At 45.6% G+C, this 22,212-nt stretch overlaps 1 protein-coding gene across 16 annotated transcripts; it reads left to right on the top strand.

Moving 5' to 3' along the window:
* Positions 1 to 6,963: 6,963 nt before the first annotated feature.
* LOC121919613 (zinc finger protein 24-like) lies at positions 6,964 to 19,495 on the top strand. Of its 16 annotated transcripts, none has more exons than XR_006101519.1 (8): positions 6,964 to 7,101; positions 9,127 to 10,023; positions 11,694 to 11,814; positions 12,885 to 14,410; positions 15,458 to 15,575; positions 16,229 to 16,792; positions 17,011 to 17,129; positions 18,886 to 19,495. XR_006101519.1 is itself a non-coding variant. In XM_042446419.1 (4 exons), the coding sequence occupies exons 2-4, from the start codon at positions 9,232 to 9,234 to the stop codon at positions 13,571 to 13,573; spliced, it is 1,602 nt and encodes a 533-aa protein (XP_042302353.1). In that variant the 5' UTR covers positions 8,115 to 8,321; positions 9,127 to 9,231; the 3' UTR covers positions 13,574 to 14,881. The 16 variants fall into 16 exon arrangements, 1 of the variants encoding a protein (XP_042302353.1); XR_006101532.1 differs by lacking the exon at positions 6,964 to 7,101 and adding an exon at positions 8,115 to 8,321 and having other exon boundaries at positions 9,127 to 9,927; XR_006101526.1 differs by lacking the exon at positions 6,964 to 7,101 and adding an exon at positions 8,115 to 8,321 and having other exon boundaries at positions 17,014 to 17,109; positions 18,889 to 19,495.
* The last annotated feature ends 2,717 nt before the right edge of the window (positions 19,496 to 22,212 follow it).

The following is a 22,212-nucleotide window of genomic DNA, read 5'->3' as shown; positions in this document are numbered from 1 at the left end:
AATGACGGCGCTGAAGAAGTGTTGCTCGGGTGGGGTTTGTGAGTTACAAACACTCTGAAAGCCCCCACAGAACCACCGAAAAGAAGGCGCCGCAGAGTGCGTGCGCGTGCGGCTAGGACGCGGGGGGTGGGGGAAAAAAAGGGCGGGGGGGGGGGCACAGGTGAAAAGACGGGGGGAACCCTGGCCCAAATTCTTGGGTGGTGTAAGAGGGAGAGGGAAAGTTCCGGCTACAGCCTGAGGGTGGAGACGATAGGGGGGTAGCTGCAGCAGACACCCATCCATCGCCGCACGCCATAGTGGGTCCCCTTTCTCACGCAGGAGGGGCTACTATTTGGAGATGGGGTGGTGAAAGAGTGCTTGTGTACAGTCGCATGGGGGTGTCGGAATGCCCTGAAGTGGCCCGTGGATCCCTAGATCTATTTTTGGTGGGGGTTCCAGGGGTCCGTCGCATCTGGCTGTGGCCCATGCGGTTGGGGCGGATTCCACTGCCGTTCGTTTAATTAGAGGTGGATGGTTTTCCCGCTTCTAGCTCCAACAAAACACACACCCGATCCTAATCGACGGGCCCCTCTGGAAGCCTGGCGAAAGGGACCTTAAGCCTGGTGCGCCCTTTGGAGGGAAGGGGTTGAACTGTTGAGAGATCTGGGCCTAGAATTTGGGGTGGGGGAAGTCGAGGGTGGGGCTTGCAGTTGGCTGTAGCTGGACTCGACCAATCGGCGCTGGTTGTGCGCGTCCGCGTTTGCCATCGCCTTCAGCGAGGTGTGAGGGGCTGTAGTGGGGTAGATGCGAGGCAGTCATACAACAGGGTGTTGCCACGGGCGCTCGTGGGCCGGCTGGTCGCCTGTCATCAGGAGTAGGGAACACATGTCGCACGCCACTCGGGCCCAAAAAGCCTCAGGTCCCGAAAGTCCCTTCGTCGCTTAGCGTGAGCAAGAGGTGCACCCTTTGGCGGCCGTTCGTGTGGACATGGTCTCCTCAGCGGAAGGGTAGCGGGGTGGGGTTGGCTCTGACCTACGAGACAGCCATAGCCTGTGCGGGTGAGCGGTGCGCAGGGAATAGGCAGGGCCAAGATAAGGGCAGGGCGGGGGTACTTCTTCTTGTAGAAACCAAAGGGGCTTGAGCTTTATTGGCTATGGAGAAAAAGAAAAGCCACCACAAGAAGAAGAATGAGCCTCCAGTTCCCACCTTCTGAAAACACCTCAACCATAGAATCACAGTTGGAAGAGGCCCCAAGGGCCATCCAGCCCAACCCCCTGCAGCACAAAGCAAGCGTGTCCCCTCCTCAATGTCACATCCCTTCAAATATTTAAACAGGGCTATCATATCACCTCTTGACCTTCTCTTCTCCAGGCTAAAGATCCCCAGCTCCCTCAGTCGTTCCTCCTAGGGCATGGTTTCCAGGCCCTTCACCATTTTAGTTGCCCTCCTTTGGACATGCTCCAGTTTCTCATTGTCCTTTTTGAATTTTGGTGCCCAGAACTAGACACAATATTCCAGGTGGGGCCTGGAATACTCTCCCCTCGTCCCTATAGAGAACGTTTCTAAAGCTGCCTGCTTTCTGGGCTTTGCATTCAGCTGGGGATATTGACTGATTTTGAGCCTAGCTCTGTACCTTGGCGCTCAAAAACAGACTAGCCATGTTAATCTGGACCAGTACACAAAGGGATCCCGGGGCACCTTTGAGAGTACGGAGATTACTGCACTATGCTCTTATTGTGCTGCTGTTCCACTTTTTATGGGACATGGTGGCTTAGTGGTTAAGACACCAGTTCTAATGATCAGCAGTTTGAGGCCCAAGTGCCAGAGGATGGGTGATCTCCCATCGCTAGTCCCAGCTTCCGCCAGCCTAGCAGTTTGAAAGCATGTAAAAGGGCAAATAAATAGGTGCCGCTTTGGTGGGAAAGTAAACAGCACTCATGCTGGCCCTAGGACCACAAAATCATCTTTGAACAATGCTGACTCTTTGTCTTGGTAACGGAGATGAGCACCACCTCTAAAGTTTGTTGTGACTAGACAGTCATGTCAAAGGGAATCCTTTACCTTTTTATTCCACTTCTGCTGCTCAGACTGCCTCCTGTGGCATTCTGGGATTTGCAGTTTAGAAAGGGGCATTTAGAATTCCCGAAGAGAGAGTGGAGTACATCTCCCAGAACCAGGCGCCCCAGTTAGTGGGTCTATTTCAATGGGTTGTGCAACAGGAGAAAGATAGGCCTCAGCTCCTAAGAACAATAGATTGACAATCTTTGTCCTTTTCTCCAGTTGGATTGACTGGTCGTCTGCAGAAACAGCTGCCAGGCCTTGGCCACGGAAGGACCAGCCTGTGGAGGTGGTACACAGCCGTGTGATCTATGGAGGCATGTGAAGCGGTTGGCAGACCTGGAGGATTTCTTCAGATGAACATCTCTAGCTGTACATGCTGTTGTATACATACACAATAAATATGAAAACATGGTTTTGTTTAACATGGTTTCAAAACCAATAATTGCTCTTTTTAATTTGACAGAGAACGAGAAACCTAAGTTATATACTGTCACCCTTCTAATTTCCGGTAGGAAAGAAAAAGTGATTCATTTTCTGTGTTCTTAATTAAAAACGGTTCTGGAAACAGGTTCCATTTAAGAGAGTTGCATTTGTTGTGTGCCTTCAAGTCATTTCCAATTCATGGTGACCCTATCATGAGGTTTTCTGGGGCTGAGAGAGTGTGATTTGCCCAAGGTCACACAGTGGGTCTCCATGGCCAAGCAGGGAAGTGAACCCCAATCTCCAGAGCCCTAGTCCTACTCTCAAACCACTAGGCCATGCTGGCTCTCGAGAGTTTCATAGCCTCAAAGATACTGGTACTAAATTAAATATGAACCAGTGTGGCATAGTGGTGTCAGTATAGGAGTATGACTGTAGATCAGGGTTCAGATCCTGGCTTGTTCACAGAAATTCACTGGGTGGCCTTGGGCAAGCCACACTCTCGGCCTCAGAGGATGGCAATGGCAAACTCCCTCTGAAGAAAGGTGCCAAGAAAAACTCATCATGGGGTTGTCTTATGGTCACCATAAGTCGGAAATGACTTGACATAAAACAACAATTAAATTTCTGCCTAATTTTTTTGATCATGGCAGACTTGCTTGTTGTTGCTAGCTAATGTTTCAAATTTATTATTTGCAAAGGCAATACTCGACATCACATCTCATTCTGGGGGGGAAATGGCATACAAATTAAAGGCAAATGTTTTTATCAGTGGAATTGGGGATATCAGTTTGGGAAAGGATGGTGTGAGAAATTTGGATTCTCCTCAGCTGCTGTCCTTTTGTGGGAGTACAGGTTTCTTGACTGCTTAGATCCAGGTGGGCCTAATGGCCATGGGGGAATTGTGTGACCTGTACATAGGCTTCCTTTGGGTAAAGGAGAGGCTTGTCTTCTAATGTGGGCCACTTTCCTGGCAAGGGGAATGGAGGGAGATGATTTAATGCACTTCAGTAAGGGAGAGGGTCTCATTTCTCCTCTTGGGGGAAAACTTTACCCTCACCTGCCGCCAATTCAGTGTGCAGCACTTGCAAAAGCAGTTTCAGTGGCAGCTGTTTCCTTGTTGGGCAAACCATGAAGAACATTTTCTGCCACAAGCAAGGGGAAAGCTGACAGGTGGGTTGACTTTCCTTGGCCATTTTCACATTCCAGCCTAAACACTTGTTTAGGCCCTCAAGTGGTGCCGGCGCAACAGATTTCTTCCTTTTTCCTTTTTCGCAGCCCATCTTTCTTGCTGGCTCGACAAAATGGTTGCAACGCACAGCTATGATTTTTAAGAGGAAAAGCCCTTCAGCTGACTTAGAGCAAAATAAGGAGGTGATGGTTACAGTTCTATGTTTACACACAGTTGTAGCTCACCAGTGGATTTATGCTGAAGTGTATCTGGTCTAAATTTATACATAGTACGTTTTGGTAAGCTTCCCTTTTAGCAGGATACTCAAAAGGCTCCCCGTCCCGACTGATCTTGGAAGCTAAGCAGGGTCAGCAGCTCTGGTCAACATTTTGATGGGAGACTGCCAATGAATCCCAGGTGCTGCAGGCTGCATTTCAGAGGAAGGAACTGGCCAAAGCACCTCTGAGGATTCATTGCTTAGGAAACAGGGTTGCCATAAATCGACAGGCAACTTGAGGTTATGTACAAACACTGGGGATCATGTGGCCCTCCAGTGTTTGGCCCCTAGCCACAGTCCACAGTAAAGGATGCTGCTGCTTGAACTTGGAGAGTATTCAGAGGTCTCGCAAGGGGCCCTTGTCTCATAAGGGGGTTTGATAGGTTCATTCTTCCTACACATTTTGCCTCGGGATTTTCTACTCCTGCCTCCCTTCTCCAAATGTTTTGCCTCAACAATCTGCTCAGAGCACAAACAAGACCACAGAACAGACTAGAACAGTGATGGCAAACCTCTGGCACGCGTGCCAGAAGTGGCACTCGGAGCCCTCTCTGTGGGCACATCTGCTGTGTCCCAGCACAGCGTTTGGCAGAGTTTGTTACTAGAAAGTCAGAGGGACATGGCACTTTGCAATAAATAAGTGGGTTTGGGGTTGCAGTTTGGGCACTCGGCCTCTAAAAGGTTCACCATCACTGGACTAGAAGGATGTTTTGCCTCCGAACAGCAGATGAAGAAGAGGCACTTTGCAAGTAGTAGTATGGTTTTACCTGTACTGCTTTTAATATACTTTTGGGGGGGGAGTCAGCTGGTCCCCTTTGTTTTTATTATATTATTCAGGGAGCTGGGGGTGTTTAGCCTGGAGAAGAAAAGGGTAAAGGGGTAACATGAGAGCCAGGTTTAATTCATGGAATCAGAGTTGGAAGGGCCATCCAGTCCAGCCCCCTTCTGCCCTGCAGGAACTCACAACCAAAGCATCTCCATTGACAGATGGCCATCCAGGCTCTCTTTAACAATTAAATTAACATTTATAAAATAAAATAATTTTCTTTGAGGATGGAGAAAGCTTGTTTTCTGCTGCTCCAGAGAATAGGATTCAGAGCAATGGATGCAAACTGCAGGAAAAGAGCATGGTTAAGGCCTGCCTGCTCTCACATGCCTTTAAGGAATTGTTATGAGGACAGGCTGGGATGCTGCATGTCTTTTATTCTTTCAATAACTATCTGTTTTGATATGGTGATACTGTAATTTAATTCCTTTTTAATGTACTTTTCCCCTCTGTTTTTAATTGTACTGTTCGCTCTGAGTCCTAGTTCTGGGAAAGAGTGGGATACGAATAATAATAATAATTCCACATCAACATTAGGAGATTTATTTCTGCTGGAAGTAGAACTAGTACAGAAAGTATCAATTATACTTCATATACTTTATATATTGGATCACTTTTGGGGTGCCCTGAACCCTAAACAAGCCCCTCTTCTCTTGAAGGGGGAACTTTGCGAGAAGAACCCTCTTGAAAGGAAAGAGAGGCCTGCAGTTTCTAAAGGGTTAAAGCAATAGAGTGCTGCTGGCTAGAGTGGCCAACCAACAATTAAAAGGTATATGAACACAACATAGACTTTTACAGTGAAAATAATAGACTCACATGCAACGATAGCTTCTGGGTTCAGTTTGGGATCCAGTTTGTTATTTTGTTGTTTTTTGGTTGCCTTAAAATAAAAACTATTTTGTCTTTTAATGGAGGGGCTTTAATTTATTTTGAATTGTATAGTTTCATTACATTTGAAAAATAACATTTTATGTGTGTTTACAGACACACACACACACACGTGTATCTAATTTTATTTTAACTCTCCTAAGCCATCCTGAGCCCCTGGGAGACAAATAAATCATTTAAATAAATTACAAACTATTTTAATTTCTATCAATTACAAATTCCAGGATTCCATTGGCTGGAGCTACAGAACTTAAAGTGGTCTCAAACTGCATTATTTCTTCAGTGCAGATGCACCCAGCTCCCCTTCTTCCACCGGGTGGCCAGATGTCCTCCTTTTCCAGGACATGTCCTCCATGTCAACCTTTTGTTCAGGAGGAATTTCAAAATGTCCTCCATTTTGAGCCTGACTAAGAAGCATGAGTAGATGTGTGTATTCGTGTTTCCTTTTGTATATTGCATGCATGCAATAAAGTGAGAAACAGTATGCAGCTGCCTCTTGAGCCCAAGCTGCAGGATTATTATTATTATTATTATTATTATTAAAGTTTGTTTATATAGCGCTGTAAATTTACACAGCGCTGTACATACAACCAATTACAACAGATAAAATAAACCTGCCCATGGCATATATTCTTCAAAAATAATTAAATATAATGATAATAACAACAGTAATAATAAAATTTATCCATATCCCACCCCTCTACAAAATGCAACCGGGGCGGCTTACAAAGATTTAAAAAATATGCAATACACAGCAAATATAGTATATATTCGTACATGTAAACATTCAGTAAAATGTTGGGGACAACCAATTAAAATAATTTAAATTTAAAAATAATTTAAAATAAAATAACGACTAGATGGTTTTAAATGTTCGTCCAGTGTCATATTGTGATGGTTTATTGATGCTTTGCCTTGTTGGGTCCTGTGTTGGGAGAAAGGCAGAGAAAGGAATCAATAGGCTTTCTTAGGATGGAGCTACAGCACTCAAAGTGGAGTCAAAACTGCATTATTTCTCCAGTGTAGATGCACCCTTCCTCCATCTCCCATGACACTGCACCAGCTGAACCTTCCCCCAAGCCAAGGCTGATTCCCTCTATTTATTTATGTTCCCTGACACAGGCAGGGCTCCTTTGTGCCAGGCTGCCAATGCAACTGGTGCAGTTAAAGTTCCCTTATGGGGCATTGCAGCTTCACCAGTTGAATTGCTGCCTGCTTTGCAGCTGCAAAAGGTGCAAGGGCAAAAAAAAAGAGGGGTTGACTTCTGCCTCAGAAATAGCAGTGAAAACCTGGGGGAAGAGTCCTTTCCTTGCAGAAACCTTCCCTTGCAGGAGCTCTCAACCTGAGCATCATGCTCTGCCCTTTCTCCCTCTCTTCCTATCTCTATGCAGCAGAAGAGTGGATGCTCTGCTGCTGCAATTGCAAAGCAAAAGCAAGGTCTGTTTTAGTCCCCAGCTGGAGCTGCAAGAGCAAGGGAAGGTGAGTGGAGGAAGGAGTTGCTCTTTGCAAGGAAGGGGCAGCAGGGGGCAAGGAAAAGACCCAGCACCCCTTCCTTTCATGCCACAAAGGGGCCTGTCTGCCCCCCTTCAGCCCCCAGAGAAGAGAGGGGTCCCTCCCCCCCTCTCCCTTAGGCCTCTTCTTTGCATCCCCTTCTTCTTGCCATTCTGGGAGTGGGGGGCTTTGCAAAAGATGGCCTGGGGCCCAGGGTGACCACAGATGTCCTGGCTGCAAAGGAGGAGGAGGAGGAGGAGGAGGCACTGCAAAATGTAGGACATTCCAGGAAAAAAAGGGGGAACATGACCAAACATTTGCTACTTAGGCATGCTCAGAATGGAGGACCTTTTGGAATTCTTCTTGGACAGAAAGCTGAGACTTAGGACTGTGTCCTAGAAAAGGAGGACGTGTCTGGTGGTCACCCTGTGGGGGTGGGGGGGGGTGTCTGTGGGCCCCGGGGGGGGGGGGTGAGGGGTTCAAGGGTCCTCGAGTTTCTTATTTATTTATTTGATTTCTATCCCGCTTTTCTCCCCCCCAAAAAGAGTTGGCAGAGACCTTTCTGCCATGCAGGAAGAACCCATCCAAAGATCCCTTGTGACAGATGGCCATCAAGCCTCTGTTTAGAATCGCAGAATGAGAGTTGGATTGGAAGAGACTTCAAGGGCCCTGATCCAGTCCAGCCCCCTTCTGCCATGCAGGAGCTCTCAATCAAAGCATCCCCATTGACAGATGGCCATCCAGCCTCTGCTTAAAGACAGCCTCCAAGGAAGGAGACTCCACTACACTCCGAGGAAGGAGTGTGTTCCACTGTCAAACAGCCCTGACTCTCAGGAAGTTCTCCTAATGTTGAGGTGGAATCTCTTTTCCTGGAGCTTGCATCCATTCCTCTGTGTCCTATTCTGTACAGCAGCAGAAAAGAAACTTCCTCCCTCCTTAATATGTCATCCCTTCAAATGTTTAAACAGGTCTATCATGTCACCTACCAACTGTGTAAACAGGTCTGAGAAATGACATGGATGTGGCCACTAGGCGGAGCTGTTGTGCAAGTTATGTACAGCCCTAGTGGCAGTTATATATGTCAGCATTCAAACAGTGAATCATTGGAATGTTGATGCAACTGTCAACTGTCCTCCTCAACTGTCACTGAGGGAGAGTGAGACAGTCGGTCCTTCTGAGAGAGAGGGGCCGGGTATGACAGTTGGTGTGTGAGTAACTGCCTCTCTGTTTTGTTGTTACGGTTGTTTGGTTGGCAAAGTAACTTATGTATTAAAGTAACTTATGTATTAAAGCCCTCGTGTAGAGTGAAGGCTTAGTGCTCTTGTCGTTATTTCTCAAGCCGGGAGCTTAAGGCTGTTTGCAGTGGTGAAGGAATACTTTCCTTCTTGGCCTGAATACCTTTGCAGACATCTCTTCAGATTCCTTCTCCCTGGCGTCCTCTTGACGCGGTTCTACTCTGCAGGTGGTCGTGGTGGACACAGCGTGTCTTTCCACGCCCCAACACCAACCATCTCTTCTCCAGACTAAACACATCTAGCCCCCTAAGCCTCTCCCCGGAGGGTTCGGTGGTTTCCATACCTTTCACCAACTTCTTTGTGCCACCTTGGCCAAAGCTCTTAGGAGGTTTTTAAACAGAGGCTGGAGGGCAATCCAATAAATAAATGAAATAAATATGTTGGGAGTGCTTTGATAGTGAATTCCTGCATGGCAGAAAGGGTTGGACTGGGTGGCCCTTGGGGGTTCTTCCAGCTCTATGGTTCTGTGAAAACAACACAAAATGGTGATGCCTTCAAGGTATTGGGATACAGATGATGACAGTGATGATGATGATGATCTTGCAGAATAGTCTAACACTGCAGGCTTTCCATCCTTGGAAAATCCCATGTAATTTATAGAATGACTTCATGAAGTGCCAGCAGGTTTAAGAAACACCAGCAGCTCTAGAATAACACGGCTGATGTCTTGTTGCTAATTCTGTGTTTACTTTCCCCCCTTTTTCATCTCTACTTCTAGGCAGAAGCTCAGGGAGGCTGACCAGATTACTCCCATATTATTCTGAAAGAAGGGTTTTTTGGCCATTTTGAGGCAGAAGATCCGCATTTGCAAGGGCAACCAAGGATGAAAATGGAGGAGCAGGTCTCTGTGGGTCATCCACAAGTGGGAGTCCCAGATGGAAGAAAGGAAGGCCCTCCTGTCCTCTGGGCCACTGGAGAAGGCAAGGCCAAGATGGAGGATAACCACAGGCCCCCTCACGCAATGCATGCTGAGAGTGGTGAGGTGTCCTATGTCAGAGTGACCACAACTCAGGTGAAGGAGGAACCAGAAGATGGTCAGGACTCCCGCTGGGAAACCCATTGGCAGGAGTTCCTCAAAATTGTGGGATCCCCTCCGTCAGAGCAGGAGATCCCCGAGGAAGCCACCCCATGGGGGGACACAAAGGCCTTCCTGGACTCCTTTGAGCAAGTGGCCAAAGCCTGTAGGTGGCCCAGAGAGGAGTGGATGGCTCGGCTGTTGCCTGCCCTCAGCGGTGAAGCGGAGATGACCTTCCAGATGATGGAAGCTGGAGAGAAAGAGGATTATGGGAAGGTGAAGGTGGCCCTCTTGCGAAGAGATGCCCTCAACAGGGAGAAGAGCCGCCAGCACTTTCGACACTTCTGCTACATGGAGGCCAAGGGTCCAAGAGCCACATACGACCAGCTCCAGCGACTCTGCCGGCGGTGGCTGGAGGTCGAGAAGCACACCAAGGAGCAGATCCTGGAGCTGCTCATCTTGGAGCAGTTCCTCACAGTCCTGCCATTGGAGACGCAGAGCTGGGTGAGAGAATGTGGCCCGGAGACCTGCTCCCAGGCGGTGGCCCTGGCCGAGGCGTTTCTGCTGAAGCAGCAAGAGGTTGAGAGGCACAATAACCCGGTGAGGCCATCTTGGTGCCAGGTGCCTCCTTGGCATCTGGTGGAACGTGAGTGGAGGTTCAGCACAGAGGAAAAGAAAGTCTAAACAGTGGAACTCACTGTAGCGACTGCTGCCAACTTGGATGTTTTGATAAGGGGATTGGAAAAGTTTGTGGGAAACCAGGACTACCATCCCTCTCTTCTAGACACAGTGGCTCCCACTGAAGCAGCCACCAGTCCTATTCTGTTTGTGTTAGGGGTTTGTCTTTGCTGCCCCATTTCCTCGCCCCTCTCCCTCCAACCCCACCTAAGCACTGGTGCTTGTTCCACCACCACTACCTAGTTGCCCTGCTGGGGTAGCAGTTTGGGATTGGACTTGTGCCCACAGCACCTCCACTGCATGAGTGGCAAGGGGCACTGCCCCTTGGCATGGTCAGAGGTGGCTCAGCTGGGATAGGTGGAGGATGTAGGGGCAGTGAAGGCAAAGGGGAGGACAGTGACCACCTCATTGAGGATTCATTGACCATGTTGAGCAGTGGATACAGCATCATGACAGGTGGAGGAAAAGGCGGTGGCAAAGACGAGGAAGTGGACAGTGACTCAGTTCTCCACCTGGCCTTGCCAAACTTTCACTGGTCATGCTGAGGAGAGGATTAATTGCCTTGACAGATGGCAGAAGCAGAAACATTGTGCTAAGGTCCAAGTCACCACCCTTCCCTTTGTCTTCACTGCTGCTTCCTCCACCCAGCCTTCACTGACCATGCCGAGTGGCAGCCGGTCCATGGATGGAGGAAGCAGTCGCTCCACAAAGCCTCGCTGAGCCTTCACTGACTATTGGTGGTATGTGGGAGATTTAAAAGCCCCTGAAAAAGCAGGAAGGCAGAGAATTAAGCATGGCTGTCCCACCTAAAGCAGGAGGGGTGTGGGTTATGCAGCAAAGGCTCAGGCCCTTAGTTCAAGCTAGTTTGTTTGTTTATTAAAATATATATATATATATTTTGATGTATTAAAATAGTTCTCCCCCGTCCTTCCTTGTTGAATCCCAGGACAGCGTGCAATATAAACAATTTAAACTAGTTCCAGATTTAAAGCATCAATAATGTAGACAAAATAAAAAAATATAATAAATAAGACAGTTTGTCAATGAGTGACTGTAAAAGTGCCAAAGACATAAAACCATGTGAAGTCGGCCCTCCATCTCCATGGATTCTGCATCCATGGATTCAACCATCTACAGCTTGGAAATATATACATTCCAAAAAGCAAACCTTGATTTTGCCATTTTATGTAAGGGACACCATTTTACTATCCCACTGTATTTAATGGGACTTGAGCATCCATGGATTTTGGTATCAATGGGGATTCCTGGAGCCAAACCCCAGCAGATACTGAGGGCCCACTGTACATTTCAAAGGAAATTAGTTCACAAAGACTTTAATAAAAAGCCTTGTTTTTATGCAGCACTCAAGTAAAGCAAGGGTTGGCTCCTTTCAGGCCTCCAAGGGCAGGGCGTTTCACCATTGGGGTGCCATAATCAAGAGGGCCCTCTCCAGGCTCCTGTCTTCCACCTTATATTGCCCTGTCAGGACACAGAGGAGGGTCTCGCCTGCAGATCTCTGTTCTCAGACAGGTATATATAGAGACACCCCCTTCCAGTGTGGTCTTTCTAACAGTCCCTTGCTGTTCTTGCAGGTGGTCTCGGATGCAGGGGCCGTAGATTTTTCTGAAGCAGAATGTGCTCCTGCTGGAACCGAACAGATACACCTGTATGTCGAAACGAAGCAGGAGGAGGAGGAGGATGACAGTCCTTTGGGTAAGAAGTATCATAGAACCCTCAAGTGGGAAGACGCCCCATCAAAGCACTCTTGACAGATGACCATCTAGCCCCTGTTTAAAAACTTCTGAAAGAGGCAACTCCACCATCCTCGGAGGCAACATCTTTCACTGTTGAACAGCTTTTACCAACAAAGTTTATCCTCAGGTTTAGGTGGAATCTCTTTTCCAGGAGTTTGCATCCATTGCTCCGGCTCCTTTTCTCTGGAGCAATGAAAAACAAGCTTGCTCCATCCTCAGTATGGCACCCCTTCACATATTTAAGCCGGGCTATCATATCACCTTTTAACCATCTTTTCTCCAGGCTGAACATACCAAGCTCCATAAGCAGCTCCTCAGAGGGCTTTGTGGTTCCCATGCTTTGTGCCGTAGGGTTTCATTCTCTCTTCAGAGAGCTCTGGATCTGATCTGGCCTTAGAGCCAGGCTACCTTTTGGTGTCTAAGGAGAAGGGGTAGCATATAGAAGGGGGGGGGGGGAGGCTTAGAAAACATTTCCAAAGTTTTGGGAGTAATCTGGGAATTTGTTTCGCTTTTTTCCTCGTGCATTTCCATTTGGGTCTCCAATTGCAGGAAGGAACATCCTTTGAGAACATGCTGTGAAGGCACAGTAGATCAAAGTAGCCAGGGTTGCAGCCTGGGCTCTTTGCTTCTCCACTTTGCATCGCCCAGATATCCACCCAGTTGAGCTGTGGCTTGGACTAGTTATAAAATACATTTTGTGTTTTAATGGATTTGTTTTAAATGGTTTTAATTATTTAAATAGCTGCACTTTAACTTATATGTAATTGCTTTAAATTTTGTAAGCTGCCCTGAATTCCAGTTTGCAGTCTGGAATTCAGGGCATGTTACAAAAATTAAAACAATTACATATAAGTAAAAATGCAGCTATCCGAAGGGTAGTAGTGGGTGCTTCTCTGTTACCTTTGTGGTCTTGGCCCTGTTCTCCTTGCCTCCCAATTTTAAGTGTCTTTATTTTCCCTAACTTTCAAATTCTTTTTTACATCTAGCCCATGGAGTGAGTCATTTGGGATTCTCTCGTTTCTCAACCAGGTAATGGGTGGATGCCCATGTTTGAGAGGGAAAGAGATGTGGCAGAAGACTCAGAACCAGCGAGGCCATGCAGAGTGTCCCGATGGAAAGCCGAAGAGGTTGTTTCTCAGTGTTGTGTTCAAGAAAGTGCCTCAACCAGTCAGGAGAGACTGGACCATCGACAGCAAACCTATGCAGGGAGTGAAGCAGATGGATCCGGACCTTACGGGGGAGAGTACAAGGGCCGGATTGTAACCGCAGTGCAGACGGAAATTGACCCTAATAAAAAACGGAATGCCTGCAGAGCTTACGGAAAAGGTTTTGGTCGCCGGACAGGCTCAAAGGCACACAAATGCTCAGTCTGTGGGAAATTCTTTCTTTCAGGCTCAAAGCTGATTATTCACCAAAGGACCCACACAGGGGAGAAGCCGTATGAATGTCCTTCCTGCGGGAAAACCTTCCGCTCCAGTTCAGTTCTTTATCGTCACCAGAGAATTCACACTGGAGAGAAACCGCACAAATGCCCTGTCTGTGGGAGACGATTCGGCAGCAATTCAAACCTTCATCGACATCAGAGGATCCATACTGGGGAGAGGCCGTATGAATGCTTGGATTGTGGGAAAAGCTTCATCCAGAGAGCCAACCTCAAAAAGCATCACAAAATACACAAAGTGGAAGGGAAGCGCGAGGAAAGTCTCACCACAAGCTGAGACTTTCCTTGCTTTGTGAGGCAGTACTTGGGAACACAAAAAGTGAATTTTGCAAAAGCTCATTTCAGAGGATTGTTTTGAGAAAAGGACACACACAGTACTTCCAGCAATTTATTTGGTCAGTTGACCCCTTATGACTATTTTGGACCGTTTTGGGTGCTTTGCTGGAATTATAGGATGGCAAGATGATGCTGTCAAATGAGAGCTCTCCAGTCTTCATTTGTTGTTGATGGACAGTTGCGTTTTGGGACATACTGCCCAGCGCCACTTTGAACAGCAAGATTTCTAAAGACAATTTCTTTATCACTGTATTTTGTGTGAAGGCATTCTTACCTTGCTGCTGTCACTCTCAAATAGGCAAGGACTTTAGGTGTGAGCCAAGTCTGTCTGCTTCTGGGTGTAATATATATTTTACAGAGGTGTTTTCTCTTGATATTTGGGACTTTTTCCTCTAGTGCTACTGGCAGTGTTAGTTGATGGCTCCCATGCCAGTAGGGCAGTGAGTCCATTCCAGGTTTTGGCTGGCTTTAAAGGAGATTGGCCTGTTTATCACCATGGATCACTTCTTAAAACTTGCAGTAAATCTTGGAGTGCCTCATTGGTACGGGAGACATCAGCCACTGCAAGTGAAAGGCTGTACAGCATTAAAGGAGGGGTGCACGTTTCGCTCAATAAGTTACTCCAACTACATCTTTTGTGGAAATAATATTCCTCTGTACTTAATTTTTATGCCACTCTGACTCCCAAAATTGCCAGTTTGTTTACAGTTTTAAGTGTTCCTCATGTTTAGAGAGAGATGCACAGATAAAACGGAGAATGAAGCAAGGAAAAGCAATGGTAAGTAGAACTGTATTTTAATAAATACCTTTCGGTGAATGTTTATATATTCATTCCAAAATATAGCCGTGTTAGTCTGTAAAATGCATCTGAGATAGTAGACTTAACTTTGTGAAAGCTCATGCTACCAACTTCTTTCTTTCAGTTAGTCTCAAAGATGCTGCAAGATCTCCTTCCGTATATATTTATTGGAGAAGTTCTTAGGTTGTGATATAAATACGAAACTAAGAGTCTCCATCTCACGTTCCATTGATAGAAGCTGTAATGAAATCTTATCTTCTATGCTCTTCATCTTAGCCCACCTGTCAAGTTTCCATTTTGGCCTAGCCAGCTTTCCCACAGTCTTTGAAAAGTTACTCTGGGGCTGCATCTGCACTGCAGAAATAATGCAGTTTGACACTGCTTTATCTGCCATGCCTCTTTGCTATGGAATCCTGGAATTTGTAGTTTGTTGTGTCAACAGAGAAGACTAAATAGCTCACAAAACTACAATCCCAGAATTCCATTTTGTTGAGCCATGGCAGTTAAAGCGATGTCAAACTGCATTATTTCTGCAGTGAAGATGCAGCCTGGGATAGCATAGCCATCAAAACAATTGCATTATCTCTTGTGGTTTAAGAATGTTTAGACGCCTTGTTGTTGTTGTTGTTATTGTGTGCCTTCAAGTAATTTCCAAGTTAACGCAAAGCAATCACAGGAGTTTCTTGGCAAGATTTTTAAAGAGGGGGTTTGCCTTTGCCTTCATCTGAGACTGAGAGAGAGTGACTTCCTCAAAGTCACCCAGATTATTATTATTATTATTATTATTATTATTATTATTATTATTAAACTTTATTTCTATAGCGCTGTAATTATGCTTCCGAGGCTGAGCAGGGATTTGAACCCTGGCCTCCAGAGTCCCATTCCAATACTCAAACCACTATACCATGCTGACTTTGTATAAAGGCCTTGATGATTAGTTTTTAACACATTGGGAAAGTACCTGGTTAGATGTCAAACTTGCTTAATTAGTCAATTATACTCACTTGTGGCCATTTTACATTTCAGGTAGCTTCTTTGTTGCCTGAAAATTCCTGCATTTCTCATTCCATCTATGGCCTCCTTCTTGCTTATGGTGAACCCTCATCTCGAATCAGGCCTTGTGTGTGATATCCACAGAAGCCAGGTTAGTTAGCTTTCTTTTTTTGTTGCTGCTATGTGGATTCTTAATTCCCTCTCAATTCTTCCTCCTCTTTCCCCCTTATCATTTACTTGTACATGATCTTCAGTTCTTGTACTACCTCTTCTACATAATTTGGTTTGTGTATGTGGACATTATTTGGGACAGCCATGTTCTAAATCCGGCACTTTGATGTTCTATGATTGGTACTTAATTTTGGGTCAGTATTGCCTTTTCAAGAGCTTTTGAATAAAAATTGGTTTTGCAAGTACAAAATCCAAACTAAGAATTTCTGTGTTTCCTTTGGGACGTTCCAGTTTAGATTTTGAGCAAACCTATAACTAAATAGAGAGCCAGCATGGCACAGTGGCTATGAAACCAACTGGGGACCTTGCGCAAGTGACATGCTCTCAGCCTCAAGCAATGGCAAACCTCTTCTGAACAAATCTTGCCAAGAAAATCCCTTAGGGTCGCCATAAGTCAGAAACAACTTGAAGGCACATGACAACAACAGCAAATCCAAGGACATCTTGTCTTAAACATTTTTTCATTCATCATGCTTCAACAAAATTATTTGATAAATTGTTTTGCCAAACTTTTCTGAGGGGAAAAAATGTGGAAATGAGGGTATTTACAAAACATTTTTTTTTTTTTTGCAGGCTTACACACCTGGAAACACAATTCCTTTTGTGGAAGAAGGCTAGAAATACGCCATGTTAAATCCACATAATAGTTGAGAATTTTCTCTGACAAAAGATATCAAAATATAATTGCAAACCAGTTTTGAGATGACAATTGTACCTTGTTGGCTTTTTTGTTGCACTTTTACCTCTGTTTTTTGCTCACAGTTTCAGTCTCCTGTCATCATGGCTCTAAGCCGCATGCCTTTTTGGGAGCATGCCCCGTACAGATGAGACCCACAGACCCAAGAAGAAGTGCCTTACAAGAATTATTTCTGTGTACACTGAGTTTTTAAAAACTGTTTCTGGCTATCAGCTGAAAGCATAAGCAACAGCTCAAGGAAAAATGTTTACATTGGCGTGAACTTAAAGCGGACTTAGGGAGACCAAAAGTGGCATCTCTGAAACCAGAGACCCTCGAATCCTAGAACTGGAAGAGGCCCCAAGGGCAATCTACCCATGCCATGCAGAAGACACCATCAAAGCACTCCTGAAAGATGCCCATCTGAGAGGAAGAAAGAGAAACCTAAGAGGAAGTAGTAGGTGAGCTTGTGGTTGCGATAGTGATGGAACAAATGGTCCCTTTGCTGTGTTCCTCCTTTGGAAGGGGCATTTTGGGCAGTCTGGCATAAACTGAGTAGCACTATCTCTGGTGCAAAGCACCAACAAAGCTCAGCTAAAATTAATGAGGACTAGACAGCTCAACTGTTTATTAGAATAGGAATGAGAAGAAATAACTGGTTTATTTGTTTCCTCCCAAGAAGGACTCCCAAATTGTGACCACCTCTCAGGCCTGGAAGACATGAACAATCCAGTGGTCCGTGGCTTGGAGGAAACAGAAGAATTCCTTTCTCCTTCAAGTATGTTCTTTCAGTGGCAAGTAGGTTCCTATCTTGTTTGAAAACAGTGTGTGTGTATTTTTGGGGGGGCAGGGATAAGGCAGGAGATGATTCTTAAAATGTCAAGTGATTTTGGCATATAGCCCTCTCTAGGGTAGGGTGGGCCACTGTGTGGGGACTGGGGCCAATTTCTTCCCTCAGAGGTCACCCTTGCACACACAGCAAGCCTAAATATCTCCATTGTCTTCTGCAGACCCTTTCAAAATGGCAATCAGAAGGAGCCCTGGTGGCGCAATGGTTAAATGCTGGTCCTGGAGCCACAACGTTGTAAGTTTGCTCCTAGAGGACTGCTCCAAGGTCCATTCAGCCTTCCATCATTTTGTAGGTTGGTAAAATGAGTACCCAGCTTGTTGGGGGCAATTGGCTTAGAGTGTAAACTGCTTAGGTTGTGCTAGTTCATTGATAGGCGGTATAGAAATTTACTTGCTGTTGCTATATTACATCACGTCTGGTCACCATTTTGAGAGATGCTGCAATCGAAAATGGAGGTACAAAGGCAATAGTGACAGAAAATATCCTCTGGGTAACAATTGCCCATCTAGCCTTGGCCAACTGAAGCAAATGTTGCCCAGAGAACCTGAGTGTACTCGGCAGATTATATGGAAAGAGGTGATCCTCCCTTCATTGTAACCTGGACCCAAACCATGTAAGGTTTTAAAGGTAATAACCAACACTTGGTGCCTTGCCTGGAAACTAACTGGATGCCAGTGAAGTGATTTTAATACAAGAAGCACAGAATCTTGGAAGAGACCCCAAGGGCCATCTAATCCAAACCTCCCAATGCCATGCAGAAAGAGACAAAGCACTTACAAGAGATGGCCAGCCTCTGTTTAAAGACCTCCAAAGGAAGAGACTCCACTATTCTTTGAAGGAGTGTGTTCCACTCTTGAACAGGTCAAGAAGTTCCTCCTAACATTTAGGTGGAATCTATGTTCCTGTAGTTTGTATCCATTGCTCCGGCTGTGTCCCAGTCTCTGGAGCTGCAGGAAAGAAAATTGCTCTATTCTCAATATGACAGCCTTTCAAATATTTAATTAAGGTGTCCATGTTCCCTCTTAACCTCATCTGTAGGCAAAACCTATCCAGCTCCCTAAACCACTCCTCATAGGGCTTGGTGGTTTCCAGACCTTCCACCATTCTGGTTGCCTTCCTCTGGACATGCTCCAGCTTGTCAATGTCACCCTTGAATTATGGTGACCAGAACTGGACCCAGGATTCCTGCACCAGTAACCAATCTGGCTCCCACATTTTGCACCAAATGAAGTTTCCAAACTTGGTACAGAGATAGCCCAACGTATAGTACATGGCAGAAATGCAGCTTTGAGGTTACCACTACCAACTCTAGGTCCTCCAGTTTTAGGAAGGAGTGCAGCCAATGCATTGATGATAATCAGTTCGCTAATGAGTTGGCATGGTACAATCATCATGTACATCTGGTGGTGCAATGGTTAAATGTTGGTACTACAGCCACAAGGTTGTGAGTTCAGTCCCAGGGCTCTAGGGTAGACTCTTAGCCTTTCATAGGTGGGTAAAATTGCTTGTTGGCAATTGGCTTACACCAATTACCGCTTAAAGAGTTCTGCATTAACTATTAAGCGATAAAGTAATGTAAATGCTATTGCTAACTCTGTGAGCTTAAAGTTACACTTCATCACCTCAGTGCTGGATCTCAGTGACCATTTAGGAATGGCTGGACTTTAGGTTCCTACCCTTTCCTGAGTTTCTTCTTTATTTCAGTAGATGATGTGTGGGAGACTAAAAGAAGGGAAACTTGGTTAAATGCCATCAGAAAGAGGGAAGCATGAGGAATTGAAATGTCTGAATCAAGAGAAAAACCAGGTGGAGAAAAGCACAGAAAAAAAATCTGTTCTTTATAAAGATTTAGTCTAATAGAAGAAAACCGAAGAAAAGGGACAGTAAACATCCCACAGTGCAAAGGAGAAACCATACAGATGCTTCGAATGTAGAAAAAATGTGACTCAAAACAAATCCCAGTAAACAGCAAATAAGACACAAAGGTGAGAAACCAATCCCTTCCATTGCCTTCAGTCCTATACAGGATTATAATGTATAATCAATTATCTGATTCACTATGGTTTTGCTTGTGGTTTTTAGTATGTATGTTTCTTGATTGGCCTTAATTATATGCATAATTTTAATTACATATAATCTAAGAGCATTTTATTTATTTACCCGATTAAGGTGTCACCAAATAAACTCATAGCAACATGCAAAGTTTTAGGTCTTAAAACTCAAAGATCAGACCATTAACAGATGTTAAAAGTAAGTTCTAAAATCATAGAATCATAGAGTTGGAAGAGACTGCAAGGGCCATCCAGTCCAACCCTCGCCATGCAGGAAATCTCAATCAAAGCATCCCTGACAGCTTTGTTAGCTTTGGCCCAGCTTTTTAGTCTATTCAGGTCATTTTGAATTTTGATCCTGTCCTCTCGAGTATTAGCTACTCCTCCTAATTTGGTGTCATCTGCAAATTTGATAAGTATGCCCCCATCTTCATCTCTGAAGATGCCACCCACAAATGCGGGCAAAACGTCAAGAATAAACTCTTATAGAACATGGCCACATAGCCCAAAAAACCCACAAAAAACTATGGATGCCTACCATGAAAGCCTTTGACTTCACATGACTTGGGGCACTTTCATTCAACAATATCATAGCACAATGATTCCACCTTAATTTCCATGGCTGCATTCTATGGAATCCTGAGATATATAGTTCAGGGAGGTGTATTTAGATTTCCCAGATTGCTGTAGTGCCTCCGCAAACTGCAAGACACAAGAGTCCATAAAGGATAGCCATGACAGTTAATGTGGAATGATAGTGCTGTAATTGTGGCACACGAAGGAACCCCAGGTGCTGAAACCCCAGGTACTCAAAGGATGGATACCAGGTGTCAGGGTCTTCACCACCAAAAAGACCATCACTGCACCTCATTAGGATGGTACACCCAGAGAAGGGCTTTCAGGGTGGATCTTGAAAACTTAGTATGTAAGAGGAGGAGAATGTCAAGTAAGTAGTCTTGAAAGTTTAATAGTAGTACTTTTAGAGCCAGAACCAGACTTGGTGCTTGTGTAGTTAACAAAGGCGCATTCCAGACGGGCAAAAAGTACGTAATAGGTACGTACAAGGATTAAGAAAGGGTTAGTATGTACAAAATGGTGGCGACTGGCGCCCATTCTACATGGGCGCCGCCATTGGGACGTCACGACCGCGCCGCCTCCAAACGGAGCGGGGCGGAAGTGACGTCCTGGTGCAGTGCAAGGACGCCGGAAGGAGCTCCGAAATGGAGCTCCTTCCAGGTTTGTGTCACTGGAGCAGCTTTTACACGGCTGCGCCAGCAACACAAATGAGAAAGGGGCCGCTTTGTCCCTGCCACTGTTGGGTGTCATTGGGGCATTAAACCCCAAGGACACCCCTTTCCAGGCTGCGGGGAAATGGCCTTTTGCCGCTTCCCCGCGGCCTGGAAAGCGGTGGATCCCGGCCTCAGAGGCTGCCGCTGTGGCAGCTGAGGCCCCGATCCGGTGGGGAATGGGGCGGGAACAGGCCGCCCCAAAAGGACGGTCTGTAAACTGCCAAAGTTGGTGAAATGCACTCATACTTCCCATTCCCTGTCAATAGACTTGTTGCCTTGTTTGGGATAAACTGGCATTTCAAAGTCTCCCCTAGGTAGTTTATCCAATGGATTAGGGACTGCAGCACTGTAAATAAGTGCTGAAACTGATTAACAGAAGAAACGTGAATTACGGTGGCTTGCTTGGGACTGCCTGCATGCCACTTAGCACTGTTAGCCAAGTTTCTTAGTTGGCCTGATGCCTTTCCTCCCCTCTCAACTTTGCAAGAGGCATGTGCAGTTGGCCCCAAGCAAGCCTCTATAAGAAAGAACTGATGAAAGAGCAGACTCTTTTTGGATTAGGGGAACTTTTTCTTAATTTGACAGTGTTGAAATGAGCTGTAAGATACTGGTGCTCTGAAATGTAGGACTTACTGTATAAGGTATGGTACTCCCTTTGAGCCATTACAGTCCAGCTTAAGGAAGAAGGCAGAGGCAGACTGGGTTTTGACTACCTATGGCCATAACAAAACTTCATTGTGGTTAAGGTGGCAAAAGGTGTTGAACACACAAGCTAAGTGATGCTGCAGAACTTTGCTTTTGCTTGAACTTACAAGGAAAAGAGGGCCCAAGTACCCTAAAAGGCACCAGATTCCATCTATCTCAGAAACTAACAGGGTCAGCCCTGGTGGGTACTTGGATGGGAGACCATCAATGAATACCAGGTGCTGTAGGCTATATTTCAAGGAAAGGAACTGGCAAAACCACCGCTGACAATTCCTTGCCTAAGAAAAGCCTGTAATTCATGGGGTCGTCGTAAGTCAACTGACAATCTGATAGAACATAAATACACAAAGTAGATTCATTGCATCAGAAGGATCGATGCTCATGCTGACTCGCCATTCAACCAAATATTCTATAGGTCTACCAAATAAGATTCAGGCTTAAAAGCCATTTTTATAGCCACTCAGTTTAACTGCCCAACTTGTCTGACTCAAAAGGGTTTTGCCTGCTGATGGGAGGAGGAGGGCTGGGCAGTTGGTCACTAGTGATAGGGAGCACCACAAAGGGCAGATGGGGATCTCTCCCAGTCCCACAATGTGCCTCTGAAAAGGGTGAGGCAGAGGAGGATTTTGAAAATCTGAGGCAAGGGAAGTTTGCATTGGAGAACATGGTCTTTTGGGAATGGCTGCGCTGAAGTCATATCAGATTAAAAGATCTTAACAAATTGGGTGACACAGGTGAGAAGAGTGATACATCCTTTTTACATTGGATGGTATCACTGAAATTAAACGCTACATGATTTTTCCACACATGTGATGGACTTAATAAACTGCCATGGTGAAGAGAACACACTTTAATTTGTGCTGTTTGTGGGTGTGTATTGGAAAGCATTCAGATATACCTTAAACATGGCGTACTTATTCTTTAGCCAGGACTGATCCTCCTGACGTCTCTCAAGCGTTAACCAGTCACTGGCTTCCATTTTCTTG

This window comes from Sceloporus undulatus, chromosome 1, assembly GCF_019175285.1.
Source record: "Sceloporus undulatus isolate JIND9_A2432 ecotype Alabama chromosome 1, SceUnd_v1.1, whole genome shotgun sequence".
Lineage (NCBI taxonomy): Eukaryota > Metazoa > Chordata > Lepidosauria > Squamata > Phrynosomatidae > Sceloporus > Sceloporus undulatus.
The sequence above is the reverse complement of the archived record's forward strand: the minus strand, read 5'-3'. Positions and strand labels throughout refer to the sequence as shown.

Bases quoted from the DNA above. Each gene is read 5' to 3' on its own strand.
- LOC121919613 (XM_042446419.1), top strand. From the start codon at position 9,232: ATGAAAATGGAGGAGCAGGTCTCTGTGGGTCATCCACAAGTGGGAGTC. The intron at 10,024-11,693 runs GTGAGGCCATCT...CTGTTCTTGCAG, and splicing joins TTGAGAGGCACAATAACCCG to GTGGTCTCGGATGCAGGGGC. The intron at 11,815-12,884 runs GTAAGAAGTATC...TTTCTCAACCAG, and splicing joins GGAGGATGACAGTCCTTTGG to GTAATGGGTGGATGCCCATG.